Raw genomic sequence first — 27703 nt, 5'->3', positions numbered from 1 at the left:
TAGTTTATAGACTATGAGAATCAAAATAGGATTTTTTTTTCACTAAGGGCTTTGCCAAAATAAGGAGCACCTATATATTTATTAAGAAAATAATATTCATATGAAAACTCTATAATCACATATACAAGTTCTCTATGTAGCTCACCTTCCTTAAAATCAAACAAAGCTTTTGTTGCATTTTCCTTCCTTTTTGTCTTTATTTCTGTGAATGACTCCGAAGTCACCATCAGTTTCAGTGGTTTAAACTTTGCTGAATCCCTTCCCCTTCTCTTTCTTTTTGAACTTACATTCATGTAGGAACTGCATTCTCTATTGTCCAAAATGTCCCTCAATTTTTTTCACTCATTCTTTCTTGGTTATGCCTCTGACTCTTGTCTTCTTTTTCTGAGCAAACATATGAAACCATTAACTAATCATTCTTATTTTATTGTTTAAAATTCTACCACCAGTCTGCCATAGTTTCCTTTGTAACATGGTATCAGCCATGAGCAAGATACTGGGTGACTATCTTCTACATCTGCTGCATCACATCTCCTCAAATATGCTTTCTCCCATACTTCCATACAACACACACACACACACAGAGAGAGAAAGAGAGAGAGAGAGAGAGAGAGAGAGAGAGAGAGAGAGAGAGAGAGAGATGTGATTACATAAAAAGACAATAACAATCAAACGATTAGTACAATAAAACACAAAAAAATGCATGGATAATGTCCACATTATGTAAACACACACACACACACACACACGCTAGTTGTTCAGGAACAATATCCAAAACAGTTGATATAAAAAAAAATCCCCAAACATGAATAATTAAATTTTTGCTTATTTTTCAAGATTGTTATTATTGACAATATTTCTCTCTCCCCACCCCACTTTTTTTGGCTCTAGGTCTTTGTGTGGGGTTGAGGTTTTCTGGGCTTTCCCCAATGCAGTTTGTTTTCTTTGTTGGTATTCTACTTGTTTATTTCACATTTTGGCAGTAACTTTGGTGAGACTTTGTCAGTGAAGTTTCTGTCGTTACTAGAAGAAACAATCTCATAGCAAAGTTCCTGACCCTCTGGTACTTTCAATCTTGCTTCTCCCTCTACTGCTAGGTTCCCTGCATCTTTAGTATGGGAGGGTTTATTTATTTATTTGTTTGTTTATTTATTTATTTATTTTTGTAGTTGTGTTTACTGGAGCTGGTCTCCACAACTCTGCATAGTGATTGGTTGTGGTTTTCTGTTGTGTGTTTCCTTGAAGAAAGCTGAAGTCTACACTTATTTGTTCCCACAGATAATAAGGACAGATGTTTATAGATTGTTGGTAGGGATTATGCTGGTTTAGTAAATTATTGTTTGTTAATTGCTTTCCAATTCCAGGGCCACACTAGCACACATTTTTTACTTTGATTCCCAGTACCAGGAACGACGTCCCTCATGCTGAAAAGTATTAAGTCCAATTAGAGTCAATGGTTACCTCTAAAGTAGTATACCATTACTCCATCCCTAAGGTTATCATGCCATGCTGGTAATTGATGTGGTTCATGGATCTCATAGCTGGATAGGACAGTGTTTTGTCTCTCTCCTTTGGAAGTTTTGCATGGCTCCTTCTGTTACTATGAAAACTAGTCCTGAGGGAGGAGTGTTCAAGTCAGTTCTAGTTCAAGAGCCTCTGGAACTCTTTCTGTAGTGCATGGTGTTTTCAGCTTTAGCAAATTTATTTTCCACCTCTGTGGAGTGGCGGAGCTAAGGGCATCAGAATTCGGCAGTATATTTTGAGAGTCTCTTAGCTTTGACCAACAACTCCAAGAAGGTCTTGAAAAAATGAGTAATGATTAGCATCAAAAGTTCCAGGGTGCACAAGATCTAGCTACTGATTGAAAACAGTGTGGCAAGCCCCAAAAAGATTTCAGCTCTGCTAAGCATCAAATCTGACCTAGGAAATAGGAACAGGCAATACTACACATCCACAGCGGTCCAGTCAGCACGGTGTACCCAAGGCTTCTGCACTTTTTCTTACATGAAATGGGAAGAATCAAATACAGTTAAGAAAAATACGGTTACGTGTAAATCATATTTTTACTTTGTTCATTCTAATAGCATATGTGATTTAGAAATAGAACAGATACCAATTAATTAAGGAAATCCCATTCTTCATAAACATGCTATTGCACTGGTACTTTGAGACATTGGAAGATTTTTTTATAGATCATTGATAGGGTAGAAAGAAAAGGATTGTAGACATTATGATCCTATAATAAGTCTATGGAGGGGAATACTAAGAAAAATCTAAGATATTTTTAGAATTTTAGAATTCTATGTTGGAACAGGTTGTAGGCATCAATGTCATATAGCCTGATCTGAATTTACAAAATAAATGAGATCAAGGAAATTGGAAGTGTTTAATCATACACATTTTAAATGTTCACTACGGGTGAAGTGATAGCCTAGGCATAAAACAGATACAAAAGCTCTGTCCTTACCTGTTATAATCTGAAGGACATGGAGGCAGGAAAGTTTTTCAGGAAGGTAGGAAAAAAATACTGTGACAGATCTTGGTATCTCAGCCTGGATACGCTGGCTAAAATTACAAGACATTCTTAATTCTGCACAGAGCTTGGTAAGAGAGAAAGGAGGAAGGACTGAGTGAATAACCTTGAGGGACATTAGGATTTAGGGAATGGACAGAGAAGAAGTAGACCATAAAAGAACTTTAAAGATATAGGGAAGAAAAAAAAAAGCAAAGGCAGAGTGTCTTAAAAATTAGAGATATTAATTAATTTTGAATCGTCGAGGAAATAATTTTAAAATGATAACTGTAGCAGAAACTGACTGCAGGATAGTCACTGCACAGCGTCCATTGGCATGCATAAAATGGAGTCATTGATAATCTTAAGAGCAAGTTATTGGGCTGAAGGAGATGAAATAGAATTACCAGACTTTGACACATCCCTTTAAAATGAAGAAAAGACTAAAGAAAAAATGTACTTTTCTATACACTTAAAGATATTCTTACAAAATTTCTGACTCAAGGAAGACAAAAAGTAGATTTCCTTCGGAAACACGGTGGAAGTGGGCAGAAGAAAGAGAGCTGGTTCACATGGTTCTCAATGCAAACAGAAATAAACATGGTTCTTTTCAACTTTATAAAGTTAGAGTTTCATTAAAATGTCACTTTTAATTGTAAAATGTTTACTTAGCCCAAATTCCCTTAGCACACTTTATGGTTCAGCTAGGATCATAAGCTACTAACTTCATAATGCAAAGAATAGAGCGTTCTACAGTATGAATAAGCTGAATTGAAATTTTGCAATTCAAAGAATTCCTTATTTAGAATCCTAGTTTTAATTACTAGTAAACAACATATTTTTAAGGTTAAGTGTATTTCATGAAAGCTCTTATAATATACCAAATAGACTGTCTAGGATACCAGGTAGTCATAAAGAAACAAATTGATTTTCATTTTAAGTAAATGTTTCCCAAAATTATTATAATATGGTTTATCTTTTAATAGATATTGTCCAGTTGAACACATTGTGAGGACTGATATCCTATAACTCTTTATCTAAGAGATTTAGGTAGGCACTTGAAGAATATAATTTCAATAATAATTTAATTTGTAAAACATGTTGGTAATATCTATTAGAATGAAAAGACTAGAGCAATAATCAAAATGAGTTACAACTAAAAATCCTGAAGATACATGTACAATTAATTCAAATTGAAATTTTAATTATTATGTAACATTAGTTTATGAGAATTTTTAAAAGGTCAACTGCTTAACACAATTCACTAAAATTCATTTTTCCCATTTTCAAATCAGTTTGAAAGCTAATTAAGTATGGTGTGTTGGAGCTCTTTCAGTGTGGTAAAATTAAACATAGCTGGCTTTGTAACTTGCCATTTAAAAAGTTAGTGGCTGGTTGTTCTGTACTGAAAGAAAAACACAGCTTTGTAGACACACCACTTGCCAAAAAAATCATTTCTATTCCAAAGGTTTCCAATTCCAGACCAACTTGTGTGTTAATGAGAGACATTGCAAATTTTAGGAGAATTAAATTTTGTGTCATTAGATTCTTATGTATCTGTATCAATTGGAAATAAAACTATCTTCCCTTTATGTTCTCATCTACCTTACATTTTCAATTGATTTGCCTGATATCTGGAGTAGATACTCTTTTGTTAAGCTCTTTGAAAATACTAATGTACAGCATAAAATTTCAATGAAATCTTTTCTCTAAGTGCCTGAGACTAAACTCGTACCTAAGGATTCTGTTTCTGTAGATAAATTAGTGTGAGAGGCTGATGTTGTTAGAATCGTAGAAGTCTTAGAAAGTACTAAGAGTTGACAGTGCTTGCTGTGGGTTTATGTGAGTCTATGAGTAACTGTGGTGTCATACCAATGCTAAGCCTTGCTGGAGATGCAGATGAGAACATGAGTAACTATGGTATCATAGCAATGCTAAGCCTTGTTGGGGATGTAGTTGAGAATGTGAGAAACTATGGTGTTATACCAAGGCTAAGCCTTCTTGGGGATGTAGATAAGTCTATGAGTAAATAGGGTGTTATACCAATGCTAAGCCTTGCTGGGCATGTAGATGAGAATGTAACTATGGTGTTATAACAATGCTAATCTTTGTCTGTACTTTGATAAATGGTTTGGGTACCTTTGGTTAATTGGTACTCTAGGAACTTCCTCTAGTTTATTATATTTAATCCTTATTTAAATAAATTATATGCTACTAATTATTTTTAGATCATCTCCAGTTCATTGAAGAGTAAATCACAGGATAGAAAGTGTTCACACTACTGATTTGAGGCAAAAGATTAGGTCATATCTGAGACTGTGCAAACAGTAGGGTGTGTAATGACTAGAATATTTCATAGACATTCACTGTAGGACAGTATAGTCTCAAGACATTAAACTAAGCGACAGGAATCTAGACAATGTGGTACAATGCCTATGTTGTGAAAAATGAAAGACATATCAGTTACAGGCTTTGGATAACAGATTTTCTACTGGTGTCTTACACTGTTCTCTCCAATATTACTGCTTTCAGAAACAGAGGACCCATGCATCACATTTTCAGTTGTTATCTACCCCAAAATATTTTTATCTACTATCACAGGAAGTGAAAATTCTTTTAAAAATTCAGTTTTAATTTTTATAGTATACATATATGCGTATACATATATTCCTAAATATATTCAGCCCATGTGATTACATAATAATCACACTTCAGAACTAACCATTTGGCACTGGACCACAGCTAGTGAAAACAAGAGGCTGTGAATGTGAAAGGAAGAAAGGAAAGGTAAATGGCAATATTTGGAAGAAGAAAACGAAGGGGAGAAATGTGATTAAATTGTAACCTCAAAAATAAAAACATAATGTAATTCAGTTCTAGGTTAGTTATGGTGGTGCATGCCTTGAATCTCAGCAGTTGGGAAGCAGACGCAGGTAAATGAATCTCTGTGAGTTCAAGATCAGCCTGGGCCACAGTGAGTTCCAGGCTAGCTAGGGATAAAACAAACAAATAAATAATGATAATAATAATAATAATAATAAATATTAATAATCCAATTCTACTTATTAAAGACTCTCCTTTTACAATGGATCTCAGGATATCAGGCTCACTTTTCGAAGACTTTGTTATTGTTTTTCCTTCAATTGTATCAGTTATAAACAACATTAATCCTCACACAATTTCCAACTAATTCTCCAAAAGTGTTCTTCGGATTTTAGATTAATGGTAATTCAATATTTCTACCCAGTAACATTTGAAAATTGAGTCGATTTTTTTAAAATAAAGTTCCCATATTGTGAGCATATTTCCATAGGGAAAGTAAAACACATCATTATCCAAATACACAAATATATCAAAAAGCATGTACTCTTTAAGTGTAGCAGATATTTTATCACATATTGTCGTTTATACTTTCCATTTATACTTCTTTTATTATAGTAATGTATTTAAAATATTGGAGAATGTTTAATATTAATTTAATTAACCAATTTAATTAAAATGAAACTAAGCTAGTAAAGATGCCTTCTAGTACGATATACTAGGATTCTAAATTGATTGAAGCATGGATTGTTCGTCCAGTATATATGGTGTTCAATTTAGGGATTAATCTTCACGCCAATTTAAATGATGGAGTGCTTCTTAGATGGCTTTTTTTCAGGCAAGATGAATATCCCAGCAAAGCCAACTTCTCTGCTGTGTTTTTAAATGCTCTGGGCACAGATCTGAACAGAATCACTCCTTTTACAAACAAGGTGTGTTAATGGGCCCTTACACTTAAACAAGCTTCCACGGCAGAAAATCTATCAGGAAGTGAGGATGAAGACATCCTAAACAGCAATAAAGCCTACGAGGAATTAGTCTGCAGCACTTCATGTTGGTTTCTATCTGACCGTCTCTCTATAGTAAAGGGCACTCTCTTTTAATTCCAAATTAATGTAACCATAGACTGATTGTTCATTTCCCCACTGCCCAGACTCGAATAAACACACGGAAACTATATTAATTAACAACACTGTTGACCAGTGACTCAGACATATTTTTAGCTAGCTCTTACACCTTGAATTAACACATTTCTATTAATCTGTGTATTGCCACAGGGCTGCAGCTTGCCAGAAATTTCTGGGTCCTTCTTTTTTGGCAGCTACATGGTGTCTCCTTGACTTTGCCTACTTTCTTGCTACCTCTCTGTTTGGATTTCTTGCCTGGCTTTGCTCTGCTAAGCCATTGGCCAAAACAGCTTGATTCATTAATCAATGGTAATAAAACATATTGACAGCAAGCACAGAGGGGAATCTCACATCATTTTTAAAGTTTATACTATCCATCCACCTTTCCTTTAATTGTAAATATCTATTAAGTCTTAACTGACAAATAATAATTATATATGTTCCTGTGGTTCATTGTAATATTTAGATGTTTGTGTAAAATCTCAATCCAGTTAATTACTATATTTATCTGCTCACCAACCTAGCCCTTTTTATGTAGAACATGACTGTATTTGTTTTTTTTTTCTGCTGCTCTGTTTGCTTAACACAATGTTTTTAGGTTCCATATATATGCTCAAAAAATCATAATTTTCTCCTTTTTAAAAGTTTCTAGCATTTTACTGGGTTCAAGTTTTCTGTATCCATTGGCATTTTTATGGACACCTATTAGATTGCATATCAAGGTTATTATGTATAAGGTTGAAATGAACAGGAGTGGATTGAGTCTCTTCAATTCTTAGGGATATCTACGCAACTTTGACATCACTGTATCAAAGGCTAATTCTACTTTTAGGCTTTTGCATAACTTACATATTAGTTTATATTTTATGTTAATATAAAATGCCAAGTCCAATCATCCTTAGTGAGGCTTCATCCAGCAACTGATAGAAACAGGTGCAGAGACCCAAAGTGAAACATTAGGATGAAGCCCCAGGAATCCTGGGGAAGTGGGTGAGGAAGGATTGTAGGAGACAGAGGGGTTAAGGACACCACAAGAAAACCCACAGAATCAACTAACCAGGGGTCACAGTGGTTCACAGAGACTGAACAGAGAACCAGAGAGCCTGCACGTACCTGACCTAGGATGGACCTGACATCCCAGGTCCTCTGCATAAGTTATGGTTATGTAGCTTGCCAAGCTACACACACACACACACACACACACACACACACACACACACACATACATATAGTCCAACCCACATTTCTCCCCTCCAACTCCCATGGTTCCCCTGTAACACGTGCCTCTCCCAATTGTTGATCCTCTTACTTTTGTGAAAACAACCCATTAAATCTAATTGATATTGGCTTTATGTGCAGGAGTATGGACCATTAGTTATTGCAAGATCAACGTCCCAGTATCCAGAACCCCAAAACTAATAATCTCCCTTCCCTGGTGGCCATCAGCTGCCAATAGATCCTTAGTTGGGGTGAAGACCTTTACCAGTTGTTTGTGTCAAATGTAATAAGCCAAAAACTTTGTCATTTGATCACACTATTAGAATTTTCTTAATATGTTATTGTAGATCCCTTATACTTTTGTGGCCCAAATTTCATATGTTATGACTACAATTTTGTTTATCGAATACAAAATATATTTGATTAATTATTATTTGCTTTTTACATAAAAATATTTGTTTGTGACGTTATTGATTATAGTGTGGAGAAGTATTGCAATGACATTTTACTTACATTAACTCAAATAATTTGAAAACACGTGATAAAATATAAAATTGAAGCTATTAAAATGAATAAAAGCACTAACGTGTATCCTTATATTGTTACTGGGAATTACTTTTAAGACTGGATCGATTATTACCTACTTGAAAGAATCAAAGTTACTGTAACTTTTGTGGTAAAAATAATTCTGGCTATACAAATAATTCTGGCTATACAAATTGTATAACTCATTATTTCTAGATTTTGACAATCTATCTGATAGGATATTACGATCTTTGACATTGAAAAGCTTTCCCTATAATTTAAGGACATGCTCTCTTTAGAATTATATACTTATACCTCAACAAATTGAGAACATTTTCTTAATTAAGCTTTGTTTTCTTAGATATCAATAAACAATTAGGAGACATAATTGTGATAAATAACCATGATTGTGTGCTAAATTAATTCTGTGAGCAAATGCAACATAGTATTGAACAGGGTTTATCAAACTTTGATATGGTTTGGGTAATCCTGGAGGTGTTTTTGTTAACAGTTATTTGCTTATTTTATATTTGAATTTATATATTTGTATGTGATACTGTATTTACATCATTTCCATCTCATGTACTCCTGCATCCTGCTTCCATTCCTGCCCCTTCACTTCCTCTCATCATTATGACTTCTTCTTTTATTATTATTGTTATATATGCAATTTATGAATACATGTGTATATTTATAAATACATATTCCTGAGTCCAGAAAGTATTGTTATAATGTATACATGTTTAGAGATGACCATTTTGGATTGGGTAACCCATCAGTGAGCTCATCCCTGGAGAAGATTGATTCTGCCCTTCTCAGTAGCCATTAGTTTCCTGTAGCTCTTCACCTAGGGGTGGGGCATTTTGAGATGGCCCATATTCATGTTGGAGCTTAACTGGTGATATCACTATTAATCAGGTCTTCTTTGGGTGACCTTATTGTTAACAGTTGTAACTCCCTGTCATATATTTAAAAATATTAAAAAAAAACCTATCTCATTGCAGATATCCCTGTCTTCAGGCACTATAATCTAGAAGCACTATCTTAGTAGATTTCCTGGTCCTCTGGTTCTTACAGTCTTTCTGAACCTTCTGTCATGATGAATCTTATGTGTAAAAGTTATGTTATAGAAGTATTAATGGGATGCCCACCTCACAGTCAGTTTTCTCTGCATTTTGGGCAATGTGGATTTCTGCATTGGGCTCTATCTGCTGTACAAATAAAAAATATTTTTATGAGGGCTGAGAATTATACTTATTTGTTTGTTCCAGGATGGATATTAGAATACAGTTGGCAGTTTTACTGTTTTAGGAATGTAGTGGTTGTTTGTTCTCTTCCAGGGTTCTTTACCTCACTATTCATGCAAAGCTGGCTGGGTGTACAGTGCCCTGCATGAGTTTGTTCCTATTGAGTATCTCTTGAGTTGTATCTTTGATTACCCTTGAGATGTAAGTGTCACAATCTCACCCTTGCATCTAACAGCAAGACAGTCACCATCATTTGTCCATTCTAGCTCCAAATCTTTTATGAGTATAGAAGCGTGAGTAAGTAAAAAACAAAAAAAGCAGGAGGGCAAAAAGAACTAGGGTAGGAAAAGAAGGAGTTGTAGCAAAGGGAAAAGTAGGACCCGGGTGCTGTGAAGGCAGAAGTGGAAAAAGCTTGATGGTACTTTATCTAGCAAGGGGGATGTTGAGGGAGAGGAAAGGGGGACTCATAAAGAACACCAAGGATCCATGGATAATTGGAAAAATACATAGAGGGACATTTTATTTTAACTAAGAAAGCACTATATACATATATGTGTGTATGTGTGTGTGTACATGTTTATATATTAAAATAATTTAAGTTAGGCTACTTGAGGTGATAATGTTCCACACAAGAGCAATAAACGATTTAGCAAAATCTCAGGTGGTACACATGAGAAACTTCATTTGAGTTGTTGGTCGAGGGAGTTCAAGAGAATTCCTAAACCTAAACCTAAAGGTATTGCCAATTGTCCTTGATTGATTTCTGGACTTGAAAGGAAAATTCAGTTGATGGAGACTAAGCCCATTTCAAACACAGTGCTTGGAGAAATTGAATTGGAACTTACATGTACTAGTTCTGGTAACACCCAAAGGTGCGAGAACAACAGACAAGAAAGAAAAGAAATTAAAATTCCTCCTCAGCTGTTAGCTGACAAAACACAATAGCAAAGAAGTTTTAATTTCAAACTTCCTTTCAAATATATTACTATTGCTGGAGAACTACTGCCTTACAGATTTTTTTCTCCAGTAAATGTTTTACATATTTCCTTTACATTATTGCCTAAACATTAACTTTATCTAATGCATCCACTTAGACTATACATATACATTTGTGTTTGTGTGTGTGTGTAATAGTCAATCATAAAAAGATAACCATTTTTTTCATCTGTGACTTTTCTTGTACTTTTTTGATTTAGACTCAATCAATGTTATCTTAACTGAATATGTGAGCTTATCAAATTAGGGCTATAAATGGTATATGTGATACTACAATTTACTGGTGAGATTTCTTCATCAGGGCATCCTTGTTCTCTTTCAATGTGCTCAGACCAGTCATTAATAACAAATTAAAAATGTGCAGCCATATACATCTATCAAGACATAGTATATCAAGACTCAGCACATATGCTGTTAATGACCCTTTGGGATAACTGTTTGCAATCTAAGTGGTCCTCAGAATCATATGAGAAAGCTCCTAAATGACAAATTTTAGGGCACATCTCAAAAGTTTCTTATGATTCATGCAGTGGTGGCACACATCTTTAATCCCAGCACTCAGGAGGCAGACGCAGGCGGTTCGAGGCCAGCCTGGTCTACAAAGTAAGTTTTTGGACAGCCAGAGTTGTTACACAGAGATCCCTGTCTTGAAAAACCAAACAAACAAACAAACAAACAAACAAAAGGTTTCTTATGGAGCAGATGTCAGATGTGGGGTGAGGACTGTTTTCTAGACAATGAGGTTTCTCTGGGAATTGTAGTTGGAATTCCTTACAATTGGACACAGACCTGATAAGGCTTCTCAGTGAACACATAAACACTTGACAAAACCTGGACAAGTCACAAACAGGTGTTTTTAATTTATAAGACCAAAGTAATTGATTGTAATGTATTCTTAAATCTCTTACTATGTACTGTAAAATTTTTAAGATTCCACTCATTTTCTATTAAGCCATTATCTTTTACTTAATGTTAATTCACTTTTTTAATGATACTTTATATAAGTTTCCTCAAGCAATTCTGCCAGAGAAAAATTTCCACGTTTTATTTGCATAAAAGGATATTATGTTCAAGAATTTTATGAGTCTGTAATTGTGCTATAACTGTCTAAATCATCTTAAAATTTAGTATTATAATCCCCCAATTTTGGAGATAACCAACTTGTTTTCTTTCTTTAAATCAAGTAAGAGTAATCATTCAAATTATGAGTGTGGTAAATAAATTTCTGAGTATTTGTTTTCTACTTGTACATGGAACTTTCCCCTTTTACTTTAAATTCAAATTTTAAACAATTCAATGAGCCTTGGGCACTGTAGAATAACTTCTGTGTTTATCATTTTGAAGGTGGTTAGAAAGTCTGAGATCAATATGGAGAATAAAATTGCTTAATTAATAATTTAATATATTCCTCCAAAATATGTTTTATTAAAACTATAGATGTGTGGAACATAATGACCTAAAAATGAGGTTCAGACTACCTGACCTTCTACAGAAGATTGCAAATCCCTGCACTATCTGCTCAGGTTGGGATAAATGTGTCTGTACTCAGTCAGAGCTTCCAATTCAATAGATAATATTAATAATTCTAATAAAATTATAAAATCTTTGAATTATTCTTCTAGCACAATGATGAGCTAAAATTGATAGGTGTCAAAATTAAATGTGTGTGCCTAACTTTATAGACAAAGTTATGCTGCACAAGAATTGGTGAGCATCCTAACTTTACCAATGAATGCAATCACATTAAAATTCTATAATTAAAGTGAATCACCATTAGCATCTTTATCGTGAGCAATAAATAAAAATGTTATACGTGTTCAGTAAAGAGGAGTAGCTGAAATCTATATTGTTTGGTTTTTATTTTTAAATACATCTAAATTCTATGATATCGAATGATAACAATTCAATAAACATTTTATGACTGACATCTTTAATTTCTTTCAATGTTTCACAGGCAAAGATGCGAAGCCCATACCACCACGTATGTTATGTGCATGTTTAATGAATGAATAAATCAGCAGAAAACCACAGATATTAGATGCTTGTTTTTTACAGATTCATCTTTGCCCATTTCAAATATTATTCTGAAAGCTGGTTGCTTCAGAGTTTTATCTATACATTGTGCATAGACTCCAACTATATATACTATGCTGAAATTTTCCTTTTTGCTTTATTTTTGATTCACTGGAAATATAGCCATCCTTGACACTGTCACTAAGAGTTTTAGTTGGTGTTTACATTTTTTTGTTAAAAAAATTTGTTTTGGTTGGAAAGGAATGTCCTTTGCTTATTTCATATTAAAATATAATTGATACTATAAAATAGAAATGCATGTGAACAAAAGAGATCAATTATATTGATTATCATTATAATTTAATTTTTTAGAGCCACAAGTGAAAAAAGAAGAGAAGTCAGGTATGTATTTGAATGTACAAATTTATACATGTATTCCATATTTATAATGAATAGCATATCTCTTTGAAATGTTATGGGAAGCTACATTCTCATATATAAAGTAAATAAAATTCTGGCCAATTGTGGTTTCTGTGTAATCCCTCTCTCCTGACCCATTTTCCTTCCACCGCTTCTCAGTCATTCAAACACGTGCCACCCTACACAAATAAATAAATAAGTAATTAAATACATAATCAATTAAATAAACAAATAATAAACCAGCAGGCCTTTATAGACAAGATTGCTATGCTACTGATTTTTAAAGAGAACCTATATTTCTGACATTGTTGCAGTCCTGAAATATCCATTTATACCTCATAAATGTACCTTGAGAATTACAAATATGTAATATTTATTCATTGAAAGAAAAAATAAAACAACAAAGCTTTTTGTAAATTCATCTAAGATATCAACGTCTAAAAAACATGGTACGTATATATAAACACTACAAGAAGTTTCTATGGTTCAAACAAAGCAATTGGTCCCTGCTTGACTCTTGCCAACCCACATCTTTAAATTTTCCAAGCACAGATTCCTGTCAGGTAAATCTGTCACATACTTCTCTTTCCAACCTCCTGACTTAGACAGTCAATTCCATAACTCGTAGTATGTAGAAGAACCGTTTTCAAAGGAACTCACAGCATACGACTGTGAAAACAGTTAAAATTTGGAATCATGCCTGATGAATATATTAGTGCTGTAGAGCTCAATAAAACACCACAAACTGATGACTCTATAATGTATGTTTATTCCTTCAGTTACCGGAGGCTACAAATCCAAAATCAATGAGTTGGTTGAGCCATGTTTTTTTCTGAAACCCACAAAGAATCCATCCTTGCCTTTCTTGACTGCTAACGCTTACCAGCATTCTAGCTGTGCCTTTCTTGCTTACAGACAACTCTAACTTCTGTCTCCATGGTTACATGGCCATCTTTTCCATGAGTGTGTTTTGTTTTAGTAGCTTTCCTCTTAAGAACTCCATTCACAGTGCATGGGATACCTACCTCCACCCCTTTTGTTACATCCTAAGTAGTTACATCTGCAAGAAGCATATTTCCAGTGGGATAACATTCTGAGATCCTGCAGATAAGGACTTGGACATACTTTTTGAAGTAAATACTGTATTCCATTCTAATGTGTACTTTATCCTGCCAAAATTTGTGTCTTTCCCATGTGCAAAATACACTGATACCATACCTACATTGTCTAATATTAATTACTACAACATCTACTACTAATCCCATGTGTTAAACACCTAACAATTCCAGATATTGATGCCATTTCTAGGTGATCTACATCAGCTTTGGGTGGAATAATGTGATGAAAATATTCTCTACCTGTGAGTCCATAGTAAATGATCTGATTACAAACAAAGCAGTGAGACAGCCCATTAGGTACACATTCTCATTCCAAGGGGAAAGTTTAAAAGTAAAAATAAGGATGTTATAAGTAAACAAGTTCTCAATCCTGGATAATTTCAAGTCTTCAGAATATTCTCTCTGTTTCTGTTCAGTCTTCTGAACTTGATGGGGTGGAAGGTGTATATCAGGCCCTTGCTAAGAATGGATTTACCCTTTTTAGTCATTTTTTCACTTGATTTTGTCTCTGTCCCTTTAGTTGTGTTGTCTTTGCTTATTTAAAATTCTCAGGAGCTTGATTCATCTCACATTTAATCCGTGATAATTCAATAAAGACAGATCCTCGATAGCTCTTTCTTGGGCCATTTTTCTTTCGTTTTCTATAGAAGTGACTGGTTGGATCAAGCTGATTTACACATAATTTGATTCTTTTGTCCAGGTACAGTTAGACCTGTATCTAGGATGATTAAGGACTGGATGAAATTTTCTCAAATCACTATGGAATGATTTATTTTTTATAAATAGTTTTGATAAAAAAATTTTATGGATAGTTTTCCCATTCTGTTATAAGGGACAGATTGGTATTAGTCTACCTACATTTAATCATGTTCTTGGAAATATTCTGTTAATAGAATCTCAAGTTATTTGCTTGCAATTTTGGACGTTCAGTCTACAGAAGAACATATTTCAGTTAAGTGCTCTGCCTTTCAACAAATACACCCTCTTCTTCAATGACCATGATTGATCTCATTCTCTTTCCTTCTTAACTGTCTTCAGAACAGTCTTTAGTGTCTGTTTTTATGTAAATAGTAATCTCTTCAAGTGAATCCAGGCTCTTTTCATGCATTTCACAAATTTTCCAGTATCTCCCCACTGTGTTATTCACAGTCTACATCCATATTTGCATATGTTAGAGCAGTATTTCACATATCAATACAATCTATGAGTTTCCATGAAAGGAATAACGTACTCCAAGTTGTTTCTTAAAACAACATGTGTGTTCCACCACAACTGTACATGTTGAATGACATTCCTTTTCCAAGCTTAACCGAAATGTCTTCCTTGGCTCTTCTAAGTTTTGGTGGTTACATTAATTCATATATTCCCTAAGATTTAAATTCATCATCACTTCAATCTCTGCTTCCATTGTCACATGTCCATCCTCTCCCTCTCTGCCTCTTATGAGGAGCCACCCAACCCTAACAAGGTCTCATCTCATCTTAATTCATTACACCTGTACTAACCCAATTTCCAAATAAAGTCACTTTGCAGGTATTAATGCTGAGGACTCAACCTATTTGGGGGGCATACATTCAAGCCATAATAGTATATATCTAAATTCCTAAATTAAACAGATAGCAATTAGATTCATTTCAGACAACCTCTTCTAATTTTGTGGTTGAAATGATTTATCGAATATTAGTTTAGAACTACTTTTTACAAGCAGCTTGAAACCAAGAAGACAGTTTAGGTTTAAATAAACTCTCAACTACCTGTTCATCTGAGACTTACTTTTAAAAAACACCTTAATGACAGACAAGTGGATAGTAGGAGTCTATCTACTGTGTTCAATAATCATTCCTTAACAGTGCACCAAGGATCTGGAATAATAATTAGCAAAATTCTTCACTGTCTATAGAGATAAACACAAAATATTTTTAATGATAAATTTATACTTTAGTTTGTTCTATTAAAGTCATTTTTTTGTCTTTTTCTCCTTTCAGAGCCACAAATTAAAAAGGAAGCAAAACCAGGTAACAATATTTTTAATAGTATCAGAAGTCATACCTCCGACAGGCTGAAATTGAAATTTTCACTGACTACCAACAGAATTTCCACAGTCCCTCAGTTACTTGTGATTTCTCCCTTTCTGTTGTCTAATAATATTTCATAATACTCTAGTAAAAATCAAATTTCTATTTTGTGAGATATGCCTAGAATATGGCTTTATATCAGTGATTCTCAACTTTCCTAATGCCATAACCCATTAATACAGTTCTTCATGTTGTAGTGACTCCAACATAAAATTATTTTATTGCTACTTAATAATTGTAATGTATTACTGCTATTCATCATTATGTAAATGTATGATATGCAAATATCTGATATGTGACCCCACCCAAAGGGGTCAATGACCCACTGGTGGAGGACCACTACCTTTTTTAATTGTTTATATTGAGTCATGTAATTTTCTCTGCTCCCCTTCCTTCCTCTGCCCTTCCCTTATGCCTTCTCCCATGATCCCCATGCTCCCAATTTTCTCAGGAGATCTTGTTTTTTTTTCTATTTATCATGTAGATTAGATCCATGTATGTCTCTCTTAGGGTCATCTTTGTTGTCTCACTAATTTATACTTAACTTAGAAATGACTCCAAGATTTAGAATGTATTCATCTGAGTGTTTTGATATCAGGTGTGATCATGTCTGTTTTGTGGCTTTATTTATATCAATTATTACAAGAGTCACAAACACAAAGTCATGGGCTCTTTGGGAATGAGGAGAACAATGGCTAGTACTCAAGAGGACGCCTATGAAGTACAAATGGACACTGCACTGTTACTTTCTTTGTTAGGGAAGCACACAGCACAGCAAGTGCTATCCTTAAGCAATAGCTTGGAGATGGTTCAAAAGGCCAAATTCATACAATTAGTTTTTCAGTATTTTCAAGCTAACAAATGTTGGAGCTAAAATTCTACACCCTGTCTAATTTTTTACAACCCCCTGAGTAATTTTCTTAAGAACACATCCCAGACTAACTGCATCATTTTATTAACAGCTGAGGTTAACCTGAAAAACAAGATGACCTCGTTTAGTTTATACTGTCATGATTAAATCGTGTTTGGTGCCAACTGGTTGCTGACCCGAGGCAAGTTTGTGAAAGCCCTCAAGCTCTATGGAAGCCATTCCGTCATTATGAGAAATGATGTAGCAAAATCTTTATTTATCAACTAATCTAAGAATCTAAATCTAGCTTCATGTACAGTGTAGCCATCCCGCTCCACTCCTCATGAGAATTTACTCAGCAGCTAAAAATCATAATTTGTATCTGTAGGCTCTTGTAAATAATATTATGGGTGTATACATCAGACATAAATGTCTATCTATCTTTTTATGATTTTTCTCATGTCTTTTGTTTATTAGAGGTGAGCACATTTTACCAGAAAGTGTGTTAATTTTAAAATTACAAGTAATTCTTTACATTGTGTGTGTGTGTGTGTGTGTGTGTGTGGTGTGGTGTGCATATACTCATGCCAAGGTGTGGAAATTGAGATCAGAGGCTAACTTCTGGACATAGGCTTATTTTTTCTACATTGTGAATTTTGGGGAGGAAGTTTAAGTCATCAACAAGGTCTGGTGGCAAGTCCAAACCTGATGAACCAATACATAGCTGTTGAACCACATCACTGGTACAGCATTAAAAATAAAGAGCCTTTTAAAGCTAGTTATACTTAATACCACTTAAAACTTAATATTAGTTGTTTTAAAACATTGTATTTGTCAGATAATTTATTAAAATTTTATTCTTTCAGCTCCACCTGACAAAGCTCAAACACACAGTATGTATATCTGCTTCTTCTGTAATGCTCATATACAATCTTTTTAAAGAGCATTTTCCATTTCCATAACTGTAAACTTTAATCTATGATTCTACATTTATACTTTGAAAAAGCCTGTGATTTGAAAATTACAGGTGTTATGTAAAGAAAAGGTTTTGTATGCATGTACTGTTTTTCTGAAAACAAATCCTTTAGCATTTTGATATGAAATGGGATAGCCCAGAAGTTTCAAAATAATTCTCCTTATTGGAATAATTGCTATTTTCAATTTTAAAAACCATTGGCACAAGTCATACAGAATATTCATTGTGTGCCATACTAGGAAACTTTAAAATGTCTGACATATCATTTTTATGACTTTCAGAACAGGGCAATTCCAAACCAGAGCAAGTCGTTCTTCATGCTAAACCAGGTATTTCCCAAATGGCACTGTGGCATCCAGTGGTCTTCCACTGTTCTACCTATATCAAAAGGAAGAGTCAGATCCAAAGCCACTTGTAGTAACACATGCCTTAAGCAATCAGCTTCTAGAGAGCATTTCTTAGTCATCCTTCCAACATAGGCTGAACAGAGAGTGTAACAGTACGGTTCAAGTAGGCAGCCTTCTTCCCCTGCCCAACAGACCTGGGCTTACTGCAAACAGCATCCCACTCAGTCCCCAGATAAATGGACCTCACATGGGGGCTTACCTTTTCCAACTTGTCTTTTCCAACAAGACAGTCTTCTAAACATTGTCCTTTAGGGAAAGGTTAATATGCACAGGATCAGAGACAAATTAAGTTTGCCAAAATTCACCAAGATTGTTACTGGGCACATAGATCTCTTCCGGGACATTTTCCTTGTGGTTTCATTCAATCTAAAAGAACTTGTAATTAGCTGTTTCGTTGAAAATCTAACTTTTTAATTTTTTATCTAAACAAACACAAACTATGAAGGTTGGAATACTTGATTGCTTTTTACTGCTATGTTGGAAACTTCTGTTTGTATTAATCCTTTTTCTTACTACAGAACAAAAAGTTCTCAAGCAGGTAAAAGCTATCACAGCAGAGAAGACAGGTAAAGAAATTCCTTTATAATCTTTTCTAGATCAGTTTTGTGCACCTAGATATGCACAAGTATGCATTAAGTATGTACAATTTTTAATTAAAAATTAATTAAAATATAATCACATTATTTCCTCTATCCCTGCCCTTTCTCCTACCTCTCCCATGCCCCTTACCTTTCATATTCATGGCCTATTTTCCTTTATTATTATTTCACACAAACATATGTATGCATAAATTGATAAATACAACCTGCTTACTTTATTAAATGTTGCTTATTTAAGGCTGACAGCTTGATATTGGATAGCCAATAGAAGGCTCATCACTGAGAGAAACGAATTCTCCTTTCAGAGTTTATTAGTCTCTAGTAGTTCTTAATTTAGGGTGGAAACCCCATTGATTCCATCCCTTACATGTTAGCATGTCTTTTGGTTTTGTCGTTTTTTAGTTCTTGTTAGTCTGAATTATCATGGGTGAGTCATGTATATATTTAAAGCCATAAATTGCAAAATTATGAGTTATTGTGGATAATTTCAAAATAATTTTCATTGAAGGTAGTAGAAATGAAAGTGTCTTAACATTATTTTTAGAGTGTGATTGGCAAAATTATATATAATTTATTAGGAGAGGAATTTAAATATTAAACATCATGTATTCTAATTTGATCTTTCATCTTATTGTCAAATCACATTTTCTCAAATCTTAAAATTGCAGAAATCTAGATAAGTGAGATAACCAACAAGTAAACATGCTTGGTATACAAGTGAGATGACCTGAACTTAATTCCCAAATCCCATAAGATGAGAGAATTGGCTTCCAAAGTTGTTCTCTGATCTTCACAATGGACACATCTGAACACCTGATCTCTATCATCTTTCAATCATCTATCTGTCTATCTATCTATCTATCTATCTATCTATCTATCTATCTATCTATCTATCATCTATCTTTATTTCAATTTCTCAGTTTTTATGTATATGTGTGTGTGAAAGAGTCTGTGTGTGCATATGCAAGTGAGATACCACAGAGTAAGACTAAGCACAAACAACAATACAATTTTAAAATAAATTAAAATCACAGAATTTGAAGCTTTGTCTGCTTATAAATTAGCTCATATGATTCTGTTCATTCCTCAAAGAGTTGTGTGGTTATGTTTATTTAAAGATTTGCCTTAAGATTAGCAGAACACACCTCCATCATTTCATGGGTAGGAAAAAGGATTCACACTCTTCATTTTTGGAGACTTTCCCAAGAAGACAAAGGAAACTTTTGAGTCTTACTCTAAGCTGATGTCTTGAACCTCTTATCCTCTTTCTTTGAACCTTAGATGAAATCTCATCTCTTTGATTATTCAGTGATCCACATTTTATTGCGCTTAATTTTTCTAACACAAACAATCTATGAAGCAGTCTTTTCTTTGAACTGAGATGATAAGATTAAAATATTTTGTGAAATAAAATAAAACTCAAGGGAAAATAACTCATACAAATTATAGGCTATCCCAAGACAACTTCACTTTATTAAATATGACCATTTTTCTCTTTCTTCTTCCACTGAGTTAATTTTTAACACCAATAAATATTCCTTTAATTTTCATAGTGCCATATTGAGACATCCTTCAAGCCTGGAGTATCTCAGCCCATTGTTGATATTTAAAGATATGAAAAGCTATCATGGCATATTTGTATTCCAAATACAGAGATTGTTGTAAATTTATGTGCATTTCATATCTTTAGTCAGCTTTTCACTAAGCAATATGAATAATTATATTTGTTATTTTAACATAATAGTGCTCAGGGAAAAAAGCAGGCTTGCTTTAAGTTGAGAAAAATAATCTGAGCCAAGACAAATACATATGGGTGTGAATGAAATATTTTTCTATTTTTTCTGTGGCTAGTACTCATCAGTATGTTGTCTATTTTGCCGTGTTCTCCAAAGTGAAGCCCTTAGTCATCAAATAAAATAGCCTACTAACTCAAACTTTAACAATTTGCTCATTTTTATTTGTTTTTAGTGAAGACTATAACTAAATTTCTACATGTGATAAATTGATGTTATTTTATGGCTTTGATTTAACTCCTTGTGGTTCAATATTAATTAATGATTCATGATATTTGTCTGGAAGAAATGTCTGGAAGGTCTATAAGTATTATTAATATTAAAAAGGTAAGTCCATACAGGTAATTAAATACCAACAACAAAAAGTAGTTAGCAAATCATGTAAATTTACATAGTTTATAGCAAGGGGAAATTAAATGAGTAATTATGCTAATAACAATACTTAGTATTAAATTTTATTTTCAAGCTACCTTATAGATTTGGTATTTAGAAAACCAAAAATTTATAAACATTTTGCCACTTATCTACTAAAATCGTAAAACTGTAAAATTTCCTTGAGTTGAACTGCAAAGATCATTTCCTTATACAGAGATTGTAAAGATGAATTCTTCAAGAAATGCTAATGGATTTAGGAGGTTGTGAACATTAAAAAGACCCATGTTCACAGAAGTGAAATAAGTCTAATAATGTGTCAAAATTATCATTCTGCTTCTGCAGGGAGATATCTTTGTAGAACACAATTTGTTTAACCACTGAGTAAAAATTAAATGATAAGATCTAAAGACAAATGTGAACAAGAAGAAAGGATGTCATATTGGTGGTCCAGGAGATGGGGTGTAGATTTACGGAGCCTAATTAGAATGCAAATTTACACTTGACAAAAAGGTACACGAACACTTGAAAGGTATTTCAGATGGGTGTGTGTGTTTTTGTGTGTGTGTATCTATGCTATAATTGTTATTTTATTTAACTTTTGTAATGTTCTCATTTTACTTCATATTGGAATGTTGGCGTCTACTTGTTATTATGTACAAGTTTATAGCATTTGCCATTTAGGTAAATACAGTTAATGGAACTCTATTCTGGAGAGATTTCAAGTTTAGTTTACAATTTATTCTCAGGTGGTTTCACTTCTCACATATTTCTATCTACTTCAATGGCTGGTATGTGATGTTGAAGGAAAATATCAGTAGTTAAAGAAAATTTCTAAGGTAAAGAGCAAAGGAAAGGAAAGAGACACATACTGGGACCACCCCAATACAGCTCTGGAGGTCATTAGTGTGTCCCACTCTAGTTTTTGCTCAGTTTCCAAATAAACCCACTTCCCTTTAAAATATTCCACCATGTGGGACTTTAAAACACTGCGTTTGGTGGAAAAGAGATAGTTTTTAAAAATATTTGTTTCTTGGGATATTTTCAGAGGGCTTAGAAAGGTGTTTGTTGCTCACCAATTTGGGTTCCATTTGCCACATCCTGGAACCGGTTGAGTTTAAGCATTGATGCTTCTGGCTGGATCTGGAGGGTAGGTGATGTGTAGGGTATGAAGTGTGGTACACTGTAGGGAAAGGCATGTCTATAATGCATTTTAAGCAAGACGAGAGTCAATGTCCAGAATTAAATCGTTTCTGACATGGGAAGAAGGAAACTTGAAGGCAGCAATGTCAGAGGAGGAGGAAAAGACTGCCCTTTGCCACAAGACAGGGACACCTTCACTAACAAAGCAGCTTCTCCAAATTGTTTTATTTGACATGTTGTATCTCTTTCCTTTTAAGTCACAGGACAACAAGAGACTGAACACCTGGCACTGCCCTTAGGTGTTGGGAGAGCACATTTTCAGGGTCACTTGACAATGAATCTAACCCTGTTTATAATATATTCTTTGGTAGTAGACTCTCTGTGTTACAAGTTGCAGAGAAATGGCTTTAGGAATATGCTTCCTGTGCAAGTGAGGGTCGTCAGCCAAGATGAAATGTGCCACACTCCCTGCTCCAAAAATATTCACATCTCCTGTGATTCTTCATTTTCCCCTCTAGAAAAAGCCGAACCTCAAGAAAAAGATCGTCAGTCTATGACAACAGGTATTCTTGGCCTTTTGGCTTACATGCTGCCTTTGTTCATCATGTTCATTAAATCTGAGCACTAAAAAAAAAAAAAAATGAAGTAGGCACTTTTCGTTTCATTTATCAGTACTGTTTAGCTTTGTGTTTTGTACTATAATCTATCTTCTCTGACACTATCTGTGGCTTCAGAGGTAATAAAAAAAGATTGTCAAAGCATGCTGCATAATACAGAGAAACTAGCAAACTGAATTTGCTTTCATGACTTACAAATTCTTTCCATAATATTATCTATTTAGCAAGATTGCTATTACTGCCATTTATCATACTCATGGTTTGGTATGCCTTTATATGGCTTAAAAATATTATTAAAAATTACACGTGTTAAATTTGACTGACTGTCAACTTCAGCAAAAATATTTTCTTGAAATATATTTATTAAAATCTGTAACAATTAGCTTTAAAATTTTATAATATTACTAAGTTTTATGATATGAGGTTCTTTGTATGGCTTAGGTACTGTAACAAAGTGTTCTAACCAAAAAAAATAATCTTTTGTCTTCTTTTCTTTATATATTCAATCACCATTCAAAAATGTCCCAAATTATAATGAAATATTTGTTTTTGAATGAAGAAAGCTTATATTTAAGACTAAATAATACTTTAATTAATAATTCCAAAAGGCATACTTCATTGGATATAGAGGAAATGTACTTATAAATTGTAGATTTTCATGTACTATACAAATGTATATTTTCCCGAATTTTATATCACTTTTCAATCACATTCTTGTGAATTCAAATTATTAATTGAATATTAATGCATTCCCAGAAAGGACAGTGGAACATTATTCTCTGGCAATAATAAGTAGGTAGACATTCAGATTATTTTAAATGCCTATTGTCTTATCCAATAAAAGTTAAAATTTTGCAGATGAAGAGAAAACTAAGAAGTTCAACAGTCCCAAATTTTATAGCAGATCTATTAAAACATTTTAGAAAATATTTTAAAGACTTATGAAATATTACTCTATTACTTACTTTAATATATACTTAATTTATCCCATTTATAACAGTAAAATAGAAAATATAGTTAACATTATATATATGCATATATAATAGAAAATTTTCACTCATGTTTTTTCTGTTTAGATAAGCCTAAATCATCTTCAAGTAAGTATATCATTTAGAACAGAAGGATATGGGTGTGTGAGCTCGCTCATGGAGTAGTACTACTTGTTATACATTCCTGGTGACATGAATTCAATCCCCTGGACCCAGTTAAAGGTAGACAGAATAAAAATTGAGTCCACAGTTTTGACCGCTGACCTCCATCTATGTGTTATATAGCACATATGCAACCACTCACCCACAAACACACGCACACACACACACACACACACACACACACACACACAAAAGCATGCTCACATACTAATAATGCGCAATTTTTAAAAAGAACATTCTGTTATGAAACTTTATTTTACAGTGTGTATAACTGGTAAGTTAAATTTCAAAAACAGGTTTATTAATATAAAACTATTATATTATTTATATAACAAACTTATCAACAAAAGATACATGGTGTTTTCTATTTATTAACACCAGAGCATGTGAGTCTATGGTTATACCTAGTGCACTATATTAGAACATATCAGGAATGCTTAAAATGCTTTCCTTCACTGTGCCCCTGTATCATATTTTTCATGAATGATACAAGAAGATAAAACAAATAGTTGTGGAACTGAAGAGAGGTTTCAGCAGTTAATAATGCTGAATGTTCTTCCAGAGAACCCCGGTTCTAGATCCACAACCACATGATGGAACACAACCATCTGTAAGTCCAGTTCCTGGAAGTCCAATACCCTATTGGACTCCAAGGACACCATGCATGTACTCAGTGCATACATGCAAGCAAAACAACTAAAAATATAAAATAAAAGTAAACAAATCTCTATAAACCCACAAGTAGTTTCATCTCTCTTTTATCTACTTCTGTTTAGTTGTTAGGGTTTATTCAATAAACGGTTTTATTTCAATTTTAAATGTTTGAAACATTGATTTCAGTAATTAAAAATTATGCTTTGATATTTCAGATAATAATAAAATGTCATTATAAACAAAAACGATGTTTAAAAACCCAAGCTTTATTTAGGAACAATAACGTAAATTGTATAAAAATTAACTAGAGGTTGATCATTATTTTTTAAAAAGGTTTACTCATTGGGAAACACATACATATATACAATAAAATATGATTGCATCCATTCTGAATCAATTCTGATTAAATTCATTCTCCCTCACAACTTCTTTCTTTTCCTCAAACTCTTCCTCCTCCTCTTTCTTCTCCTCACTCTTTTTTTACTTTTTTATTGAAAATGGATTTATTTTCATATAATGTATGCTAATTACAGTTTCTGCTTTCCTAACTCTTCCAAAATCTCTCCACCCATCCAAATCCTTTCTTTCTTTTCATTAGAGAAAAAAACAGATATCTAAATAAAATAAAATGAAACAAAGAAGAAATAGGACAAAACAAAGAAACAACAGGTAAAATAGAGTCAGAGAGAAAGGACAAAAAACATGCATACTCAGAGAGACAAACTTTTGTGTCTCTGACAGAAATCTTATACAAACAAAATCAAAACCATTATATATTAGCAAAATAACTGTAATATTAAAAAGAAAACCTAGTCAAAGCATTAGGAGACACAAAAACTAACTAGCCAACCAACCAAATAAACAATCAGACATCTCTGAAAGTAATATTGAGTTCATTTTGCATTGGCTATCTACTGATTAGCATGAGGCCTAACCCTATGTCTGGTTTGTATACTCAGTGAGAATTCCTTGAAAAAAGTAATTTTTCATTTGTAAGTGGTTATTGATTGGACATAGCTTCTAGGCTAGGGGTGGGAGCTTCTTTTTACTTTCCTCTCAGCACTGGAAACCATCTGACTCAGACCTGTTCATAACCTGAGGATGCTATCACAGTCTCTTGAGTTCATATGTGCATCAGTCCGGTTGTGTTTATAAGATCTTTTTCTTTTCATGCCCTTCATTTCCTCTGGCATACACACACACACACACACACACACACACACACACACACACACACACATGTTACAAGGTCTCTCACTATGCACACTGTCCAGTTGAGAGTCTGTATATTGTACCAGGTACTTCAGGAGGAAGCATCTCTAATAATAGCTCAGCATGAAAATGCCCTAAGGTATTGCAGAATGTCATTAGGAGTCATTGTGTTGCTATGATCTCTCAGGAGAACAGTAGTATTTGCTTTTCCCATAGGCCCATGGCCTTTCTAGTCTCAGATTCTTGGAAACCGGAGCAGCATGGTCATAATTTCCATTTTATGGAGTGGATCTTTAATTTAATCAGATAGTGTTTGGGTACTCCCAAAATTTATGTGCCATCATTGCACCAGAGTATTTAAAGTATATTGCCATTGTAGATCAAAGGGTTGATAACTGAGTTGGTATTTAGTTTGCTTTATTAATAGCATGAAACATACTTTCCAGTACCATAGACACTAATAAGTAGACATGAAGCCTAGAGGTATGACTTTACATGTTCAATGAGTTATATAGGCATTGTCTTCTTCAATGGGGCTTTATCATAAATTTTTGGAGAGCAGCCAATAGCCTTTGTGATACTGGATTGTTTGGGTTTTCCCTGTGGCATCTTTTGAACAACAAATCAACTAGAGGACACAGAGTTTCATTTGGTGGGAAAGATGTTGAATTAGCGCTTTGTCTCCACCATTATGAAACAATTATATTTAGATTTTTTCATATATGTTTATCTTTAAGGAAGCTTCTGCTATAGTAAGCTTCCATATTACTTTTCAAATTATGCTTAGTTTTAGCTGTGCCTCCTTATAATTTATCCATTACTTGTTCTTACTTCTCTTTCTCAATTTTATTCTTCTGTTTTGGGTTCCTTGCCACCACCTCTCTTAACTATATACTCTTATTTGCTTTTTCATAAAATTCTTCCCTCTCCCCTAATCCCATACTCCATATGTGACCTCTGTGGATTTATGGATTGAGGATCAATATTTTATGACTAAACAGCTAATATCCATATATAAGAGAATACATATCATAGTTGTCTTTTGGAGTCTACATTACCTCACTCGGGATTTGTTCTAGCTCTATTCACTTACCTGAATATATGACATTTTTAAAGGCTTAGTAATATTCTGTTGTGTATAGGTACCATTTTGTCATTATGTATTTACCCTTTGAGAACATATCAGCTTTTTTCAATTTCTGGCTTTTATTAATAAAATGACAATTAATGTGAATGTGAAAGTGTCTCTGTAGTAGAACGTAGGTCCTTTTGGTGTAGCTGGATTTCATTGTATGTTATTCCCAGGTTTAGGAGGAACTGCCATATTAATTTCCATAGTGATGGTACAGGTTTCTATGCCTACTAGCAGTTAATGAGTTCTTACTTTACTCCATGTCCTCACCAGGATGAGCTATCATTCACTTTATTGATCTTATCCACCTTCATTGTGTTCCACAAGTTTGGGTACTTTGCATTTTCATCTTCACTCAATTCTACAGTCTTTAGTTTCCTTCTTAATTTCTGTCTTGAGCAAATTTTTATTCAGTAGTGAGTTGTTCCATTTTCATGAGTATGTAAACTTCATGTAGTTAGTATTGCTGTTGATAGCCAGCTCTGATCCATGAAAGTCAGATAGAATGCAATTTGTTATATCAATTTTCTTGTATCTGTTGATGCTTGCTTTGTGCCTGAGGATGGGGTCAGTTCAGGAAAAAATTCCTGATGAGAACTGTTGAAATGAGAATTTTTTTTTTTTTTGGATTTTTCGAGACAGGGTTTCTCCGTAGTTTTTGGTTCCTGTCCTGGAACTAGCTCTTGTAGACCAGGCTGGCCTTGAACTCACAGAGATCTGCCTGCC

General features: G+C 33.8%; 1 protein-coding gene across 24 annotated transcripts in view; it reads left to right on the top strand.

The window, feature by feature from the left end:
• The window catches only part of Trdn (triadin), a 380261-nt gene that overhangs the window by 310734 nt on the left and 41824 nt on the right, over positions 1-27703 (top strand). For 9 of the 24 annotated variants that reach the window (XM_075946189.1, XM_075946182.1, XM_075946106.1 and 6 more), the window contains 8 exons: positions 12400-12426; positions 12831-12860; positions 15982-16011; positions 17788-17814; positions 18179-18226; positions 18823-18870; positions 22730-22774; positions 23905-23925. In XM_075946189.1, coding sequence (XP_075802304.1) covers positions 12400-12426; positions 12831-12860; positions 15982-16011; positions 17788-17814; positions 18179-18226; positions 18823-18870; positions 22730-22774; positions 23905-23925 — 276 coding nt within the window. The remainder of the gene's footprint in view (positions 1-12399; positions 12427-12830; positions 12861-15981; positions 16012-17787; positions 17815-18178; positions 18227-18822; positions 18871-22729; positions 22775-23904; positions 23926-27703) is intronic. The other 15 variants (XM_075946135.1, XM_075946243.1, XM_075946167.1 and 12 more) reach the window with 8 other exon arrangements.

The sequence above is a fragment of the Microtus pennsylvanicus genome, chromosome 1 (genome assembly GCF_037038515.1).
Source record: "Microtus pennsylvanicus isolate mMicPen1 chromosome 1, mMicPen1.hap1, whole genome shotgun sequence".
NCBI classification, from domain to species: Eukaryota; Metazoa; Chordata; class Mammalia; order Rodentia; family Cricetidae; genus Microtus; species Microtus pennsylvanicus.
This window is presented reverse-complemented; position numbering and strand designations above follow the sequence as displayed.